General features: G+C 43.0%; 1 protein-coding gene across 2 annotated transcripts; it reads right to left on the bottom strand.

Moving 5' to 3' along the window:
• Positions 1-2,030: 2,030 nt before the first annotated feature.
• Positions 2,031-13,446, bottom strand: pitx2 (paired-like homeodomain 2). Of its 2 annotated transcripts, XM_031568672.2 has the most exons (4): positions 12,763-13,446; positions 10,355-10,423; positions 5,071-5,267; positions 2,031-3,837 (listed from the first exon to the last, which is right to left on the bottom strand). In XM_031568672.2, exons 2-4 carry the CDS (start codon positions 10,398-10,400, stop codon positions 3,274-3,276), a joined length of 807 nt encoding a protein of 268 aa, XP_031424532.1. In that variant the 5' UTR covers positions 10,401-10,423; positions 12,763-13,446; the 3' UTR covers positions 2,031-3,273. The 2 variants fall into 2 exon arrangements, with proteins under 2 accessions (XP_031424532.1, XP_012689746.1); XM_012834292.3 differs by lacking the exons at positions 10,355-10,423; positions 12,763-13,446 and adding an exon at positions 6,027-6,567.
• Between the last annotated feature and the right edge of the window lie 5,006 nt (positions 13,447-18,452).

Genomic DNA, 18,452 nt, shown 5'->3' with positions numbered 1-18,452 from the left:
GTCTTATTTCAGACACATCATAAACAGTGGGTACGTCCTGTAGTTTTAAAGTAGCTTTATGACTCCAAATGTCCAGCCTTTAGGCTATTTATAGCCCACGTTTATGTGATGTTTACAAAGTTTAATGGTCTAGCCGTGGGTAAACCCTTCAATGTAAAATTTAAATTACCTGTTGTTAATAAGAAATTACTTAACAGTGTTAAAATGTGAATAGAGAACAGAATTAGAAATAGCAATTTAATTGACATGCCTGGACTCTTTATATTTGCAACTACCTTAATAGTGTGTGCATCCAGTTGTGTCTGATAGCAAATAATATCGTCTGCCACATAACACCACAGGCTACAGCGGCCATGCTCTCCGTGTTGCAAAGTGGCAAACAGTTGCATTGGAAATAAATGTCTCAAAATAATAGTTGTAAACAGTTGCGGTTTTTATGCTGGTTGAAGCCCATGACAATACATGTATCAAAATAATCTTCCAGGTGTTTTTTTTAGCCTATACATCTTGTGCCAACGCACCATTTACTTTTTTTTTTAACCTTTCAACAAATCGCCATACCCATTCATTGTTTATCAAACCATTTTCTTCCAATGAACTGTAAGTAAATCCTTCAGTGAAATGTTTCTTACCTCCCGGCTGTTTTTTTTGTCCATAAAGAGACCCAGAGAGAGAGAGAGAGAGAGAGAGGAAGCCGTGCGGCCTTGTTGACGGCCTCGGGCTGACTGAAGCTTCCCCGTCGTGCTCCTGTGGGCCATGGCTGGCGATGTTTATTGGGATGTGTATTGAGACTCAGACTTCAGATATCTACCCGGTCAGTCGGTGAGTTCCTCTCCCTTTTCCGAGCGAGTCGCATGGCACAGCACTGGCCTATGGGTGTGTATGAAAAGTTTGATTTATGACTTAGTGACTGAAGCACATGACTTGGTTGTAAAAATGTTGCGCTTGAAGAGACAATTAGGCTTATGAAGGGTTTACACATGGTACACGTCCACAAGCTGTGGAAAACAGCAACTTAACTTACATTAGACACACAGGGCTGTCAGGCATAAACTATTCTAAGACTGCAATAAAAATGATAATGAGTAAGGTATTTTTTTATTGTTTCGTTTTTTTGCACAGTTAAGGCAGACTTCTTTCAAACATGTGTAATCGCCTTGTTTACGTTGCCTAATTAGCCGTACAGTGTAGATTGACTTGTAAAGCTAATGACCTATTAAACCGAATTGAAGGTGATTCTAAGTCATAATTAGAATGCAAAGTTGATGTAGGCTACCTACTCACCAGGTGCCACAGCTCTTGGTAGTGAATAGTCTTTCCAGTGTTTCTCAGGATGATACGGCTTCTCTGCCATCCTAACTCCGTTTTAACATGACTCGTTCCTGACAGCACACACACACACGAGCGCACACGCACACGCACACACACACACACACACACACACACACACACACACACACACACCACACACACACACACACACACACACACGAGCTCACACGCATACGTACCCTTCCGCACCGTCCCCAGGCTACATACCTCTCATTGTTTGTGCAAACTTGTGAATTATATTTTCTCGGTGCCTTAGCGTTGTTTTCGTTTGCTACAAACGCACCAGCGCAAATAATGATGGACTCTACAAACACCCTGTCTAGACAAACCCACAATAGCGTATCCGTTCTGTTTCCAACAGAAGCAGTGAGTCAATATGAGAAGTCAAAGAAAGAGATGTTTTTATTTTCCTCTTCTATACCAGTTTGTAATGATGATTAGGTCTGCATTTGCTATTATTATTATGTATTTATTATTATTATTATTATTATTATTATTATTATTATTATTGACATTATACCTTTACATCTGCACTGGTTTAATATTATGCCAACACAAATTGGTCCACGTTTTATAGTTATAGTTATATCGATAGCGTATTTGATTGCATTTCCATTTTAGTCAAACAGTTGCTCACTGATATTTACTTGCACTCAACCCAAGCACTGCCGCACATGGTTGGTCACGAACTTACTTTGTAAGCGCCAGTAATTCCATGCGTAAACATACCCATCGCCAACACACTAATGGCTTATTAAAGTCCTATTATGAGTACATTATGACATCCCTCAACAGTTACACACTTGGCTCGACTTGAAAATTAAATCTAGTAGAGAAGATCTAGGAGATAGAAATTGTTGGAATATATATCTTTTTTTCTATCCGTCTCCTTTACCAAGACCTTTGTTCCCTGTGCTCCTTACACTCTCCGGTTAAACCTGCTCGGGCCTCGTGTGTTCACCCATGTGTGGCCCGAGCTGCTTATGCTTATTCCAGTGTTATTTCAAGCCTCGCTGATCACTCGGGGTCCTCGCTCAATCAGACATGTATATTCCGTGGCTAATCTGCGCGGGACGTCTCGCCCTCCTCGGCGTGTGCATCTTGAGTCTGGCCTATGTGTATTGAAGGGGTTCATTGTTTTCCTAATAGATTAGAGTCACCGTATAGGCTCGCAATCGAACAGCACCACACAACCTTCTCCGGCTAAAGCTGACTGCCCACGTAAATATTGCCATAGATGCCTGTTCTATCGCCACAAAAACCGTCAAGCAAACTTGTAAAACAGTTTAGAACAATATATTTACTTCCATTAAATAAAACACAATAGTTTATTATTTTTGGGATGTTGAAAAAAACGAAACAAAATTCGGTACCAAATATAATACACAGAGCAAAACCATTTTCAGCAACATTTGCGTCTTATTACCCAAGTTTTCTAATCTAAATCCATATTCACACAGACATTTAATAATAAATTTGTAATATGTTAGGAACACACGAGAGGTGCGTTTAGTATGTACATTCCCTTGTTTGCAAGCAAAACATTATTCCTTTTTAGGGTTTTTTTTTTTTTTTCTCACATGCGGTGTTAAATTGAATCTTGAAAGGTATGGAGAGCTAGAGCATTCTCTTCTACAAACTGGAGATGATAATTAGATATATATTATATACAGCCGTTCAGTCAATCAATGTCCCAAATCCGAAATGTCAAAAGGAACAACTTTATAAAATAAAGTATCCTAAATTCTGCACACGCCGGTGTGGGACAAAAAAAAAATACTTATTAGAAAATGGCTAATTAATTACTTCCGACAAAGTTTGAAATTCCGTAGGGATATCGCTTGCTTTAGTGGTTTTGTCTTTTAGTGCTCCTTTTGTTGAATGAAAATGAAAAAGTAGTCCCTCCTTCCTGTGATTCTGGGCTTGTGAAGTCACCGGTTGTTAGACTGGTCTATCCACAGCGTACTGGCAGGCACTGAGATTGGAGCCCGGATTTTGAACGCTGGCATATCCAAAACTCGAATGCTGCTTTGCCTTCAGTCTCAGGCTGGCCAGGCTGGAGTTGCAAGTGTCCCGATACACGTAGGGAGGCGTCGGCGGAGCGTAAGGACACGTCGGCGTGGGGACGCCCGAATTCAGGGAGGGATTGCTAAGGTTGTTCAAGTTGTTGAGGCTGTTGAGACTGGATCCCGGCACGCCAGTCACCCCGGAAGGGACCATGCTGGATGACATACTCATGGAGGAGATGGAGTTTGGTGGGGAGAACATGGTCTGCGAGGAGAGGGGATTGACATTCATGGAATTGAAGAAAGGGAAGCTTTTGGTGGACAGGGAAGCGGACGTTAGGCCCTTAGCAGCCCAATTGTTGTACGTGTAGCCTGGGTACATGTCGTCGTAGGGCTGCATGAGTCCGTTGAACTGAGGGCCGAAGCCGTTCTTGCAAAGCTCAGCCTGTTGATTCCTCTCCCGTTTCCTCCACTTCGCTCTGCGATTCTTGAACCACACCTGAAAAATAAATTATGGTAAATGGCAGCATTTTATTTAAATTAGTCAGAGAGGTGAGGAAAATATTTTTATGGGAACCGGATAAACAGAAATTATTTAATTTACAATGAGATTTGAAAACTGTTTAATATACAATGTATTATTGTGAATTAGGATATAGATGTATTAGGTCCCCATGGCTGATAATGCAACCAAGGCTCAAGCACGTTCTACAAAATAAAGAAAGCTACTTTGGGAAGTGTACAGAATTTAAATACATCTGTATTTGGTCCACCACGTAAATAAATAAAATAAAATGTGTTTTCATATTAGTTTTCCTTGCATTTCTACAGAAACGATTATATCATCATTACATACACGTCTTGTGCTCTTTGAATTATGCATAAGGTTTGCTTTTGCATAATCTTGTTTGATGTAGGCCAACAACCAGGCCCCCAGGTTGGCGTCTTATGCCTACTCGCTTATTCTGAAATGCTGTACGGGGCCTGAGCTGTTTTTATAAGTGCACTAATTGGGTCATTTTGTGTTTTAAATCCAACACTTCATCCCTCAGCGTCAAGTGTCACTAGGTCATTTCACGGCTGCTTCATCTCTGGATGTGTATTCCTGCAGAGGCGGAGACCGTGTGTAGTGACCTTAAAGTGTACAACACGAGAATGACAATCACAAAATCCTAGCTTTGCACCTCTTTCACAGTGACCAACGAGTGCCTTTAGAGCGATATGTCATCGTTGGCGCGTCACTTGTGTTGATTGCGAAACATTTCTGTAGCGCCCTAATTGGCCCTTTGCTTAACAATGACAGGACGCGGGTCAGGGCCGAGCTTGGAGCGCTAGCAACTTTGCTCGGTTTTCGCTCTCTGACAATCCTGCTTTTACTTTGTTGCTCGCGCATCTAGCAAGCTGTCACTGGAACATGTCATCTGAAGTTTAAGTACAGTTAAAAATAAATAAATAAAAGAACACGTAGTCCATATCTCATCGATAAGAAATGGTCAGCCTAATTATACATAGGCCCATAAATGCCCATGCCCTAAATGATTTACTGAAAATAATTATACTTAATTGTACAAAAACAATACAATCTTGTTTTCATTATTACTATTATACTCATTACAATTATTGTCATTGATGGTGATTATGAGTTATAACGATGCGCCGACTGAGTTTTATAGGCCTTTACAGTTCTGTCGTATTCGAAAATATGACGATAAATATATTGTTTTAGGCTTACCCGCACTCTGGCCTCCGTAAGATTAGTCCAGACAGCTATCTCCTCCCGTGTGGACATGTCCGGGTAGCGATTCCGCTGGAAGGTGGCCTCGAGCTCCTGCAGCTGCTGGCTGGTGAAGTGCGTGCGCTGTCGTCGCTGCCGCTTCTTCTTCGGGTCGTCGGAGGAATCGTCATTTTTACTCTGACCCTTTTCTTTTTCTAAACAAAATACAAAAACAAAACCGGTGAATTCGATGTAATTTCCTCGAATTTGTGTTCAAACATAAATACTGCCACGGCAATTTGAGTAATTAAATGATTCAATAAATACGTTATTCAATGAAACTCTTCCGATTCATGTTTTAAATAACTACACACACCACTAGTATATGCTATAAAACCTACTTATCGCGCAAATTTACGCACTGTTTTGTTTGACTGTTTGGGTGTCAACTCTTGAAAATGTACCTCTAGAATTCAGAGACATTGTAAATCAGTTGCTAAGGAATCCCGTCCAAATCAATTAGCCTCCCGTGGCTGCAGTACAGTATATTCAATCATAACACTGTGCCAAAAGGAATGTATTCGAGCCGTGCGGTCAGGTAAACAGCTACAATCCCCGTAAAATCGTAACACACACATAAAACCGAAAATAAACAAACAGCTGCTCCATTAAGTGCACCAACACAATCACACACATATACAAACGCATCAGCATACACACCCTAGCGTGTACAAACGCACTCTATCTCTCTCTGTCTCTCTCTCTCACACACACACAAGCATGCTGGCGCTCGCTCCTGTGCGCATATTGAGAAGTATTTGCACTCTATACACTGTTACTTCCTCGGACTGAAATATATTGAATGAGAAGACGATTGTGGGGAGCCATCTTTTGTTTGTCGTGATCTCAACGGTGTATAAAGGTTGGCCGCGTCTCCGTTTGCCAAACCTCCACGACAGCAAGTCAACTCTTACCTACAGATTCTGGACTAGAACTGTCCGACACGGTGTGCACCTCTAGCCGGTGCTTGGTGTCCACAGACCGCTGCAACGGTTGTAGAGTTGAAGCCATCGCAAGTGGCGTGTGGTGTAGGGAAGCGAGTTTATTCCCTGGGATATGGTGATGGTGTAGGTGCTCCAAAGTCAGCGGATCCTTCATAGAGTTCATCGATAAGGGAGCCAAGGCAGCAATGATTCCCCGTCCGATCCCACCACGCAAGCGGGAAAAAACAGCAGTTGAAAAGGCGTCCGGAGAGTTGAGGGTGATGAGGTTTACAAGCAGCGTCGCTCTTCTTACAATTATCTCGTAAAGCAACTCTCTGCTCAGATGGCTTAATGTGTCTTAAAATAAGTCCTCTATGAGCCGCGTCGGAGGAAAGGAAAGGCTTTCGCTCGAAGCCGGAGCAAACAGATAGCTCGGCTTGATATCGCTTGCAGCAAGGAGTACCAGAGTGACAGGGACAGGTAGATGATATTATATCCGCGGGTACACACACACTCTCTGCCTCGCACACACACATGCACATACTACGGTGCTTGCCGATAATTTCAGCTGTTCGACGTACCCAGTCTGTCCAACAGAGGCTCTCTCTATACCCTGACGTCACAAAAGATCCTCCTACTTCTTGACAGACCATCAAAGCCCACACGACGGAAAGAGGAGAACACTACCCGTGTGCTCCCGAGTGCTTGTGTATTTTTCCTTCGCCGTGAAAACATGTAAAAAGAGATCGGACACACTGTGTACCCGCCGTGTCCCCGAGCCTCATTCGAGGAAGCATGAACCCTGGGTCCATAGCACCAGTCTTAGCGCAGCCATTCTATAACTAGCTGCAAGGGCTTATGTGACAGCACTAAGAAAATTGTAATTGGTATCACCCTCTTACTCGGATAAACTACTCCGGGCTCAACTTTGCATTCATTATCTGAAGTTTCAGATTGGAGCCCAAGCATGCGCATCCACCCCCACTGGATATCCCCTTAAAGCAAGGCCTCACAGGCGCGTGCAGTAGGATATGATGGTGACATCACTCGTAATTTCACTATGGATGCGAAAGGCGCGCGGCTCAATTAAATTGCTCACATGCAAAATATAATCAACCTATGATGCTGGGGATTGCAAATGCCTTTAGATGACGATTGTCGTCTTCTAGATTGTCACTTTACCCTATTGCCCTTCGCAGACAAGAAAAGTCTACGTAGAAAAGAAAGTTGTGTGGCCATTTATCACGCTCTGGGTCAATCACGACAAGTGTCTGCCATTTTGTAAAATATGAAGCGATGTGCTCCAGTCCCCTGTTGAGGGACAAATTAATGACACTTACTATCTTTATCTGCCACTTAAATGACGCGTTTTATCTGCGCTTTGGCGAGGCAACTCGTCGGGAACCGAGCCTCTTCTGTTTGGAGTGGTTTTTAATCTGATAAGACACTCATTTGCTTAAGAATTTTAAAAGGAGGCTTTCAGTGACGTCCAGGTCTATTCTCAGCGACATTTCTTTCTTGAATTTTCTTGTTATGGCCCTCTGCAGAGGATATATTTCACACTACTAACTATCCCATGGCAAATTAATCCGTTATTTGCACTTATAAAATACAATTCTGGACATGGACAGAGTTTCAATGGACTGGCAAAATTTGCACTCATGAAACGTTATGTATTTTTTAATAAACTATTGATTTACCCAATAATAATATAAACTGATGTCGCAACATATGACTACTACTACTACTTATAATAATAATAATATCAATAATAATAATCTTATAGAAAGCACTTAGGTAGACTGTAGTGTAGACCATGTAGTGGGCGCAGAATATAACCCATGTATGCCCCCTCCAGCCTATCTCCTGGCTAGAGGCATCACTGCCACAGCACTAACATAATCCCGTGAAAGCCCTTGATATGTGCCTCATTTGCAGTCTTATGGGAGAGTTTGGGACTAGGGAGAGGGAGAGATGCCACATCGAGATCTAGGCTTCTCCTCAGACGGCTCCAAGAAGAACCCTTAAGGTTTTTCCGGGTTTATCTGCCACGCAACTCACCGGTGGCCACTCTCTAAAACAGCGTCGTTGTCACGAGAATGCGGGGACATGTTTTCTTACATGCTTTATGTACCTTACCTTTTCCCCTTTCTTGCGGTTTCACCCCCCACCACTAACAGCAGTTGCTCAGTTACGTTATGGGTTCTTTTAGTTTTGAATACAGATTTGTCTTGGTTATGGTTGATGGAGCAATGGAATGTTTAATAGGTCCTTACTCGGGCATACTTGGACGCACTGTGTGTCCATGAGTGATAAAATAAGTTTTCTAGTGCATCTGCACCGAGATGAAAGAGATTTATGGCTGAGACTACTATTCCTTATTGAACATTCATTTGTCAAAGTAATTTTGAAAAGTGCAGTCGTGTGGACAGTCATAAATTACTTATTACCGCAACCTTGTAAGACCTCCTTCCACAGCCGCGTCCGGTCTCTAATTGTTCGTGGTCTATATAAACCAGTCGCCCGAAATTTCTATCGAACTTTTTGTACTAAAACGAAATCATTGGTGAAATATTTAATTTGCTAATGACATAGTAAATGTGGTGACAGCCCGCTACAAATAATGCGTAACATTGTGCAGCGTTGACACATTTGGGGACGGATAGGCCAGGAGATTTTAATCGCTTGTATCTTGTTCAAAGTGATACTAGATTTGGACTGGATTACTCCTCTTTATTTCCGACGCACCTTCAGAATGCCAGGGTTGCCTTGGGCGGATTACCGGCCAGGGCGCACAACACCGCCATTCATTACTGAGTCAGTCAATATGCAGGAGACGACAAAGCTTTTTCCATAGGATTAAGAGGACATCAGATTCCTCCATTAGTATATTCCTGCTCACGAAGAAGCTTTCATTATGCATTTAGTTTTCCCCCGAGTCAATCTCACGAGCACCGCATACATTACCGCGCTAGAAAACACTGAAAAAGAGATCATCGATAATCAAGTTGTCCGAGTGTCTTTTTTTTCTTCATCTCTTTGCTTCCGTTTGCATTTAAATGAAACGATGCGACACTTCCGACAGTAATTACCTGTTTATATATCATATTTATCTTATCAGTGGACCAATCATCCTCAGATTACTACCGTCGACTGGCTAATTTGTCCTGCAGTCAAATAACCCCATATCAGCATGCTGCGTGCTTTTTCGGTTATCTTTGAATTGGTTTAATGAAGAAGGAATTGGCGTAAATTGAGAGGGGGGCAGCCGCGCGCGTTGGGATAGCCTACTTATTAACCCACGGAGAATGTAGCCTACTTGAACACGGGGAATTTAATGAAGCAAATTTAATTTGATTTTTGATTGAAATCAGCCATTTTAAGACATGGTTAACAGAAAAGAAACATGCCAGACTGTTGATTTTGTCAACTGATTTTGTAGAAACATCGCACAGATTACATAGAAGCAGCATGTATTTATTTATATATTTATTTGTTATTTTTAGTGGTTTAGCAAGGATTGGAACCCAGAATACTCTTATATTACGTGTCAGTTGTATGTGTTTGTTAAATGTGTGTCAAAATGGGTGCGGACCCGTCTACTGCAAACAAATAAAGTATAGCCTTAACCTTTGTCTGTGCATTCACTCTTAAGTCACGCGGTGTTGGAATATGATTCAGAACACTCTTTTGTTAGTAACCAATAAAAGTAGGCTACTTTATGAATACTTTATATTGCGTTTTGTTCTGTCCGGACATATATACACGCACACACACACCAATAATGTAAGTGGATTTGATGACACCGTGAAGATCTGAGAGACGTTCTGTATCAGCATGAGCAAATTCTTAAAAATATAACTGCATAAATAAACGTCATAAGTCAATTCATGTAGGACGTTCAACTTGTCAAAGATATATCGCTACACCAACATCATGCGTGTAGTCCTGCATTCACTCTGTGTTCTCCTTTCTCCCCTTCATGAAGACATGACCACAAGGTGTCGCTCTAAGACCACAGACCTTCAATCCAAGGGCTAAGCCCTCTTCTAAATGTCAGACTTATTTTAGAACCATCTTACGCCCATTCAAGTGAAGCAGGGACGTTAATGCATACATATGCGCAAGGGCTAATGAAAGCAGATCGTTTTTTATTTTATTTGTATGTATTTACAGCAACACGGGGTTTTACGATGGGTTTCCACCGAAGCAATAAGGATCCTCTCCCAAAACCCTACTGTGTTCTAACAGACTGTATTGGGCAAGGGAAAGGGCAACACAGACAGACGAGCCACGGCGCGCTGCAGCCTGTTACTTACCTAGTTGCGCACACGTTGACGCAAGCTTGCGGCAGTGGGAGTCCATTATAGTAATTACGGAGAAGGCCTCTGAAAAACACAAACAAAATTCTGTCATTCAGACTGGATGTTACAATTGTTGTTGATGCTGCAGTTCAAAATGTCTTCAAACACAGTGCAAAGAATTCGTTAACATATTAACATATTTCGTTTGAATATATTTTGTTTTTAAATCATACATCAATTAATATGGTTTTAGTTATTATTGATGTCATGAAGACCCATTTCGGCCAATGCACCAGCGGCTCAGACATGGTGCGTGCAGCCATCTCTCTCTCTCTCTCTTTCTCTCTATCTCTCTCTCTGTGTGTGTGTGTGTGTGTGTGTGTGTGTGTGTGTGTGTGTGTGTGTGTGTGTGTGTCGAAAAGCACTGCGGCAGTTTGGTGCTGGAAGTTGAGTGATTCTGCAGTAAAATCACAGGATTAGTGTGTGATTGAGATGTCTTTCGGTGGGTTATTACAAAATTCATTATCACAGCTCCATGCTAACCCGATATGAAGTTACACAGATGGGCTTTTATTAGTCCAGGCTTCTGCTGTTTGCTTATGATAATTTTTTGCTGAAATTTGCATGCAACCCGGCTGTTAAGCGTTTTCCCCTACCCTCTCCCCGCCAGTGTGCGGCTATGTAGGTCTACGGATCTGTCGCCGCGTTTCCTGCATCCATCTGTGACTGCACTTAGAGGCCCGAAACAGTGGAGGTGATGTTTGACTGTCTGTATGTTTGGTGGCATGTAGACCTCTCTCTCTCTCTGCGTGTGTGTGTTTGCGCACCTAAATCGCCAAAGTAAGGCCTGACTTAGGCCTGCCTGGTTTACAGACCTGCGATATGCATAATCAACTATAATAACGCTCACAAAATGCATCTCTGCTCTAACTTGGTTCCGATGCAGTAACAGGCCCGTGCGTAGTATTTCTCTAATGGCGTGTGCTGAGACCGACGACGGATGTCTAAGAACATCGAATACGACAATATTAAATATGGGTAACGGGAACGTGTAACCTTGTGCTACTTGTGATTTGTTTAATCCTGCAGGAAAAAAATAAACGTAATTTATCTTATAAACGACCGTATTAATTAATATGCGACATTAGGCAAATTAGTGGTCGTGAAACAATTGATTTTCTTCAGCGAACACGACCGGCCTTTCCAGTATAACAGACCATACACAGATCTATGGACCAGTTGGAAGTTCATGGACTTCGAAATCTTTATAGCAAATAGATTTATGTGAATATATAAACCAGTCGTACAAATTTAATAATGGACATTTCTAAAAAAAACAAACAAACAAAAACAAAAAACAACAACTGGATTTGGTGGCCACAGTATGCAGCCCAACATTATAATTTTGAATACGGATTTAACTGTAGAAGAAGAGTTGAATTGTGTTACTAAATTGCGATTGGATATAATATATTATATATTATAGTACTACTATTAATACACGATTATTGGGCTAGGTTATAGGCTAGGCTCCTTGGTAGTAGGCTATACAAATAACAATAATAATAATAATAATAATAATAATAATACAACTACTACTAATAATACAACTAATAATCAAACATATTATTAGCAGTAGTAGTAACCAAGTAATACTGCACAAGTAATTCTCCTATTTGTAGATATTCTCTTTATAACCCATACCATTAGTTCGTTTTTTTGTTCTACCTCGCAGCGCAACAATTCTTCAATAAAACAGACACAACTTAGGAAACTAAACATGGCAATAGTAAAAAGCCCGTCAACTCCTTTTACACAACTGTCCTAGAGCCCTTGATTTGTACAGAGATCCAAATATCGGGCCCAAGGTCTAAAGTAAAAGGAATATTTATTACCACTGACAATAACATTTCTAGTTTGTCATTACCTTACCTACCAGAAGAGCCTTTATGTTAATTGTTTGGAATTGCTAAATATGTAGTCTAAGTTTCTTTACGTCACCTTTATAAATGCTGTAGCCTAAAAATAGTTTTCAAACAGAACAGGATTGCTTAATGTGAGCCCGTGGCCTTTAACGTTGCTGTGTTTATATCACGAAATGGATCACTCCTGCTAGCACATGCATGTGTGAGAATGCTACCTCGCCGTAGCCATATGTTTTCGTGTTAATTAAGAGGGCCAGACCATGAAGACTCGTCCAGTGCTTTAGCCTTTCGGCGCTAACGATGCATCATTATCATCCTGCGGCTCGCGCTACAACCTGCCAGGACCTTCACTTATCATCCCCGCGTGCCCCTCTTCCCCGACCGCCGAGTCTCCCGCTAGAGGCAGACAGATTAGGCTGGAAAGGAAAACCCGATGCGGAACGAATTCCGTTACTCGCATGAACTCACATCTCTGGACAGCGAGGCCTCTGCACTTACCACAAGTTGTTGAAACACTGCGGGTGTTTGACTCGTCTCGTGGGCGCTGTTTCCTGGTGAAGAGGTAAATCCCACACCGATAATCGCGCCGTGAGCCACGCGGTGAAGTCCGGACCGTGAGTATACTAGTCCCCAATACAACGGTGCAGAAAATAACTTAAGTTCGCGGAGAAGACTCAGTTCCACTGCAAGCTCAGAACCGCACTGGTGTTGTGCGTGAGTACCACGTCTCTCATATCTTGCAATCGATGGCAAACACGCATACGCGCACACATATGCACAGCCGAGCGTGCAATTCTGACGCGAGGCGGCCAGACAGACGTCGTCTTTTTCAGTGAGTCGCACTCTCCCCGCGCGCACAGACAGACAGTGAGTGGTCCGTATCCCCTCTCTTGAGCTTTGAGCCTGACCGCGTGGGTGTGTATGTGTGTGTAAAGAGTGTGTGGGTGTGTACATAAGCGTGTCTAGTGAAAGGGGAAAAAACTGCGCAACACGATCCGTGACCCATATAATCATTTCAAAGCAAGAATTATTAGCACATATATATAGTTAATAATAGTTATATCAATTAGTAAACAAAGGTCGCTGTTTATTTCAACAAGATTACGAATTAATTAACTTGTATATAATTTCAAATAGGTAGGCCTAAAACTGCAGGTCTGCTATGTCTTTGTTTTTATTTCCTTAATAAGAAAATCGTGTTAAAAACGTTTTTCTTTTTCAATAAAATAACTCTACATGGGCTATTTTTTATATTTCAAATGATATTAGGATGCATATATGTGTGCTATATTTATCATCTTTTGTATGGTAGCCTGTATGCTAAAAGCTCAGTTTATAGATTTAATGTGCATTGCATTCATAAAACAGTCATTGCACTGATGAGATTTGCGTGATTTGTGGGTGCGTTTTACTGCTAAAAGGTCTGCGTGAAACAGTCAGGTTTGATAGACTTTGGGTCGTTTGATTTGTGTAATCATTTTTATATGATCGACCTACAAAGAGCTCCATCAGCTCCTTATGAAATCATGAATTCCTAAAAATCAATTTTGTCTCCCGGCGGACAGCTTGGCCATTTATTTGCAAATAGTAAGGCAAGTCACTGCGACGATATGTATTATTAAGGCCAAGTCACAAAGGCTAAACAGGCCAACAGGTTTTACAGGCCTTAGATCCCAATGAAAGTTCGACAAAAAATATTAGTTAGATTACGAATCTGTCTGTGGGCGCGCGCGCGCGTGTGTACGAGCGCGCAGATGAAGCGAACAGCTGGTTGAGATGCAAATGTCACTGAAAGATTCGCGAGCTGCAGACTCATTTGGATTCGCATCTCAAGTGAGCCAAGCAGACCGGACGTACGTTTCACGTGCCTAATCCGCTTTTTACATTTTTAGTCATACACCCGTTAAACAAGTCATTAATGCGCCCGGCCACGTGGGAATTTCAGAACTGGGCGCGCTGACACGCTCATTTGGCCAAGCGTCAGTCGTCACATCAAATTGGACACATATTTTTGATGCGCATAAGTCGGACTAGGTGTGCTGTGATTCTACAGCAAGATTCTTTTTTATGTTATGCGCGTTAATACTTAGGAGTTTGGTGTGAAACATTGTGCAGAGACTTATAATGGATCCTGCTGAAACAACCATGTCAATTAGACTCCCAATGTGACAGATGCCAGGTTTATTTAATTACGCCGAATCACAGAGTAATGCTCTCGAATAGTTTTGTTTGAAGAACCAAATCTCTACTATGAATGATTTATAAATAGCCTAAGGCAATAAATGACCTTGCTAGCTGTTTGTTTATAGTTTAGCGCAGTGTGTCTCTGACGGCTTTTAGGGTCAGATCATCCTCCAAAGCGTGACCTGTAAACACGAGCCCTTGAACATCATAACCAATTGATGAAGACAGCGCCCGTGGCCCAGAGACCTCTCCACGCTAAAACATCAGCTGTAGTCTGCTAGCACATCGTGCCCAGCCCGCGCCCATCATATCTAAGCACGCGGCGTATCTCTCCCAGCAGCGCGCTTACCTTCATCTGGAGAGATAAAAAAAGAGAGAGATCCTTCACTCTTTCTTTCTCACGGAGGGGAAAAGGTGTAAAGGAATGCTCGCGAGTTCAGAAAAAGGCAGCCGCGCAGAGACTCTCGTGCCTCGGGGGCAAACCGACGGCTTCTTTTCATTTCAAGCACTTATCGATTCGCTGTTGTCATCTTTGGCGACGCAGAAGGACACTTGAAAGAATTTCTGCCTCGGCTTGTGATGTGGGAGAGGAGGTGACCCCCACCAGGCACTGTGCTGACTCTTAACCAGCACATCAACCACTTTGGCTCTTCCAGACACAGCCAGCCATACATATGGACATTAGAATAGAGTTTTATTCTTCCCCTCACTATTCTGTTTTTCTAGGGCAACCCTGAAGAAATGGAAATCCTTCGCACAGATAATAAAAGGAGCGCTGCCAATTATTTGGTGTCACACTGGCTATTTTTTTATGTGAAGCTGTATTAGGGACGGCATTAGGGACATTTCTCATCATTTTAAAATGCATTATACGGAAATTGGCATTATGTTATTCAGTAGTACAGCCTATAGCGTAGGCTATAGTTTACATACATTGATGTTGGACAGCAACCTTTTACAAAATCAAGAAGTGCTATTGAAGGGATGTAATGATGGATAAATGCAGGTTCCATTAGTCAGTCAACGGCTAATAAACAAGAACAAAATAAACGGATTGCCGCCTACTTAAAAAAAAAAGAAAAAAAGATCTGCTCGACAACTGAAACGACATTGTTCTCAGACGCAGACTGAATCTTAGAAATTCAACATCCCTGGTCTGGCTGTAGTTGTCCTAATTGTCCAGAATTTCTCACAGCATATAAAACGGTTGGCAGTGAATCCATCACCTCGAAAAATAAAATAATTTCTCACTTGATATCACCAGCAAGATAAATAGCATTCTGTCTCTGAAGAAGGGAGATAGTGGAATACTTGGTACGGATCTTTCAGCTTTCACCCACACGCGGGGTGATCGTTCGTGACATAAGGTGTAAGAGATGTTTTGGAAAAATTTTAAAAGGTTTATACCCTCCGACGTGCAAGATTAATAGTTTGGCATAACAAATTATTTTTCACGGGTTCAGTTTGGAGCGTGTCGGAACGCTTCCAGCTCTACACACGAGGAATCAATTAAATAATGATTAAATCATCATCACAGTGTATATGTGAGCACGAGTAATGTGGCTTTGCGGGAAAAAAATCCCATCGTCCTTTGGAGCACTGTAGTTTTTTTTTTCTGAGCGCAAAAAAATAATAAAATAAAATATCAATTTCCATGCAATGTTGCCGGCCCAGGGGCTTGTGTCTCTGACTGCACATCGTTGTAGCACTTCACCCGCGTCAGTTTAATCAAGGCCATCAATTCACCGGGCCTGCAGTATTTAAGCTCGTTCGGGCCTTTGATTCTCTTTGATTGGCTGGAAGGGACCCCTTCTGCCGGAGAACTCGGAGGCTGGAGACCATAGACTATGTAGACTATGTCTATGCTGAAGACTGCTTGCGAGTGTCGCCTGCTCCGCTGTCTGGCCCCATGCGCCGCAGACACTTAACAACATTTGCAGTCAAATGAGGGTTTCCAAAGCCACAAATCTTTAAACAAATCAGTTTATGTACTGCTAATATGTTAGACCAAAAGTAATGGCTTGGAAGGAGACTTTATTGTGGGTGTAACTTTCTCTACCATGCTACTTTTGTTCAATTCCAAATAGGGAGTCTGGGGCAAGGGCTGAGAAGAGGGAGAGGGAGAGAGATGGAGACGGAGAGAGACAGAGACGGAGAGCGTCAGACAGTAAAATGCACAAAGGAGAGAGGGGTTTATGCCTCCGTATATTAAATGGTCAGTCTCAGGAGGGTTGTTTTACAGTGTATGCGAATGCAATGGAGAAACGACTGAGGACAAATCTGAGGTGTCCCCTGAGTTCCGCAGGCCGCACACTGGCCGAGCCAGCATACAGAGAGAGAGAGAGAATCAGATGAGAGGGACAAGAGATGGTGAGAGTGAGAGATATTTAGAAATAGAGATTGAGTGTGTGTGTGCGTGTGTGTGTGAGAGAGAGAGACATAGATAGATAAAGAAAGTTACATGGAGCATGAGAGGCCTGGGTGCTGGTTGCACGTGATGTAGCAGCCCTGCTCAGACATCTCCCTCGTTCTCTCTCTCTCTCTCTCTCTCTCTCCTCCCAGAGGCTGCAGTGTATGTTTAAAAAGCACTCGGCTGTTTCGTCTGCTCGCCCCATGTAATTACCATCTCATTTGCCCCCCTCCGAAAGGGCCGTGCTGATGTCATGGTGGTTTTGGACTTCCACTGCTGGCTCGTTCACTCTGCCAGGTTCTGGAGCAGAGAGAGAGAGCGACAGAGAGAGAGAGAGAGAGAGAGAGAGAGAGAGAGAGAGAAGAGAGAGAGAGAGAGAGAGAGAGAGAGGAGAGAGAGAGAGAGACAGAGAAAGACAGAGCCGGGCTCAGTTGAAGTAGTTTACCGTGACACAAGGCATGAGATTGTCTGTCAGCACCGCAGCTGGCTGTAGCCATTTACTTGTTTGTTGCATTGATGCAATGGGGATCAATAGGGAGAGTGTGTGTGTGTGTATGTGAGTGAGAGTGAGTGACAGACTGTGTGTGTGTGTTAAATATCACAGACGACAACAACCGATAAACAAACCTGGGGTTAGGGTAATTGTTTAAGAAGGCAACTACCGTGTGTAATGTGCTATCTAACCTGTCAGCATGCTAAAATCAGCCCTGGCGCGTGTGTGTGTGTATGTGTGTGTTAAACACCAGACAACAACAATTGATAAACAAACCTGGGGTGATTGTTTAAGAAGGCAACAACCGTATGTAATCTAACCCGTGTCGGCATGCTAAAATCACTCCTTATGGGGGCAAGGGGTGCAATGTGTGTGTGTGTGTGTGTGTGTGTGGTGTGTGTGTGAATGCGTGCGCTCCGCTCATCACTAATGCTGAGAGGGAGCCCTAATTGCTGGGGTGCTCACGGCGGATCGATGGGGCCACGGGGGGACTCCCGCCGCGCCAGCGCCACTAACCTGCCGAAGGGGAAATCGTCCAAGAATGAAATTGGTGTAATCAAACGACCATGATGTCTGCGGCGCGTCAATAACATGTAAAAGAGACGGACGCCGGCACACTCAGGTGCAGCGGGGGCCCGGAGGGGGTGCCGCGCTCGGTCTAATTGGTCCACAGTGGCAGATGAGGGAAGGAGGGAGGGAACGAGGGATGAAGTAGAGACCCTGAGTAAGGAGAGAGAGAGAGAGAGAGAGAGAGAGAGAGAGAGAGACAGAGGCAGAGAGGAGAGGAGAGGAGAGGAGGGAGGCGTTGAGGCAGCTTATGTCAAGAGGTGGCGAGGAGGGAAAGGACAGGAGGGTCTGTCTCAGATCAAATTAGCCTGAAGAGTGGAGTAGAGTGGGCTCGCCGTCAACAACTCAGACTTTTGTCTTTTTGTTCCTCTCGCACTCACTCTCCCTTCAACTTTAGCAGTGCATATCTCTGTGCTCTCCCTTCAACTTTAGCAGTGCAGATCTCTGTGCTCTCCCTTCAACTTTAGCAGTGCAGATCTCTGTGCTCTGAATGTCAGTGACTTTTCTGAGTTTGCTCTCCTATGCGCTGTCTAA

The sequence above is a fragment of the Clupea harengus genome, chromosome 6, assembly GCF_900700415.2.
Source record: "Clupea harengus chromosome 6, Ch_v2.0.2, whole genome shotgun sequence".
In the NCBI taxonomy this organism is placed as follows: domain Eukaryota; kingdom Metazoa; phylum Chordata; class Actinopteri; order Clupeiformes; family Clupeidae; genus Clupea; species Clupea harengus.
This window is presented reverse-complemented; position numbering and strand designations above follow the sequence as displayed.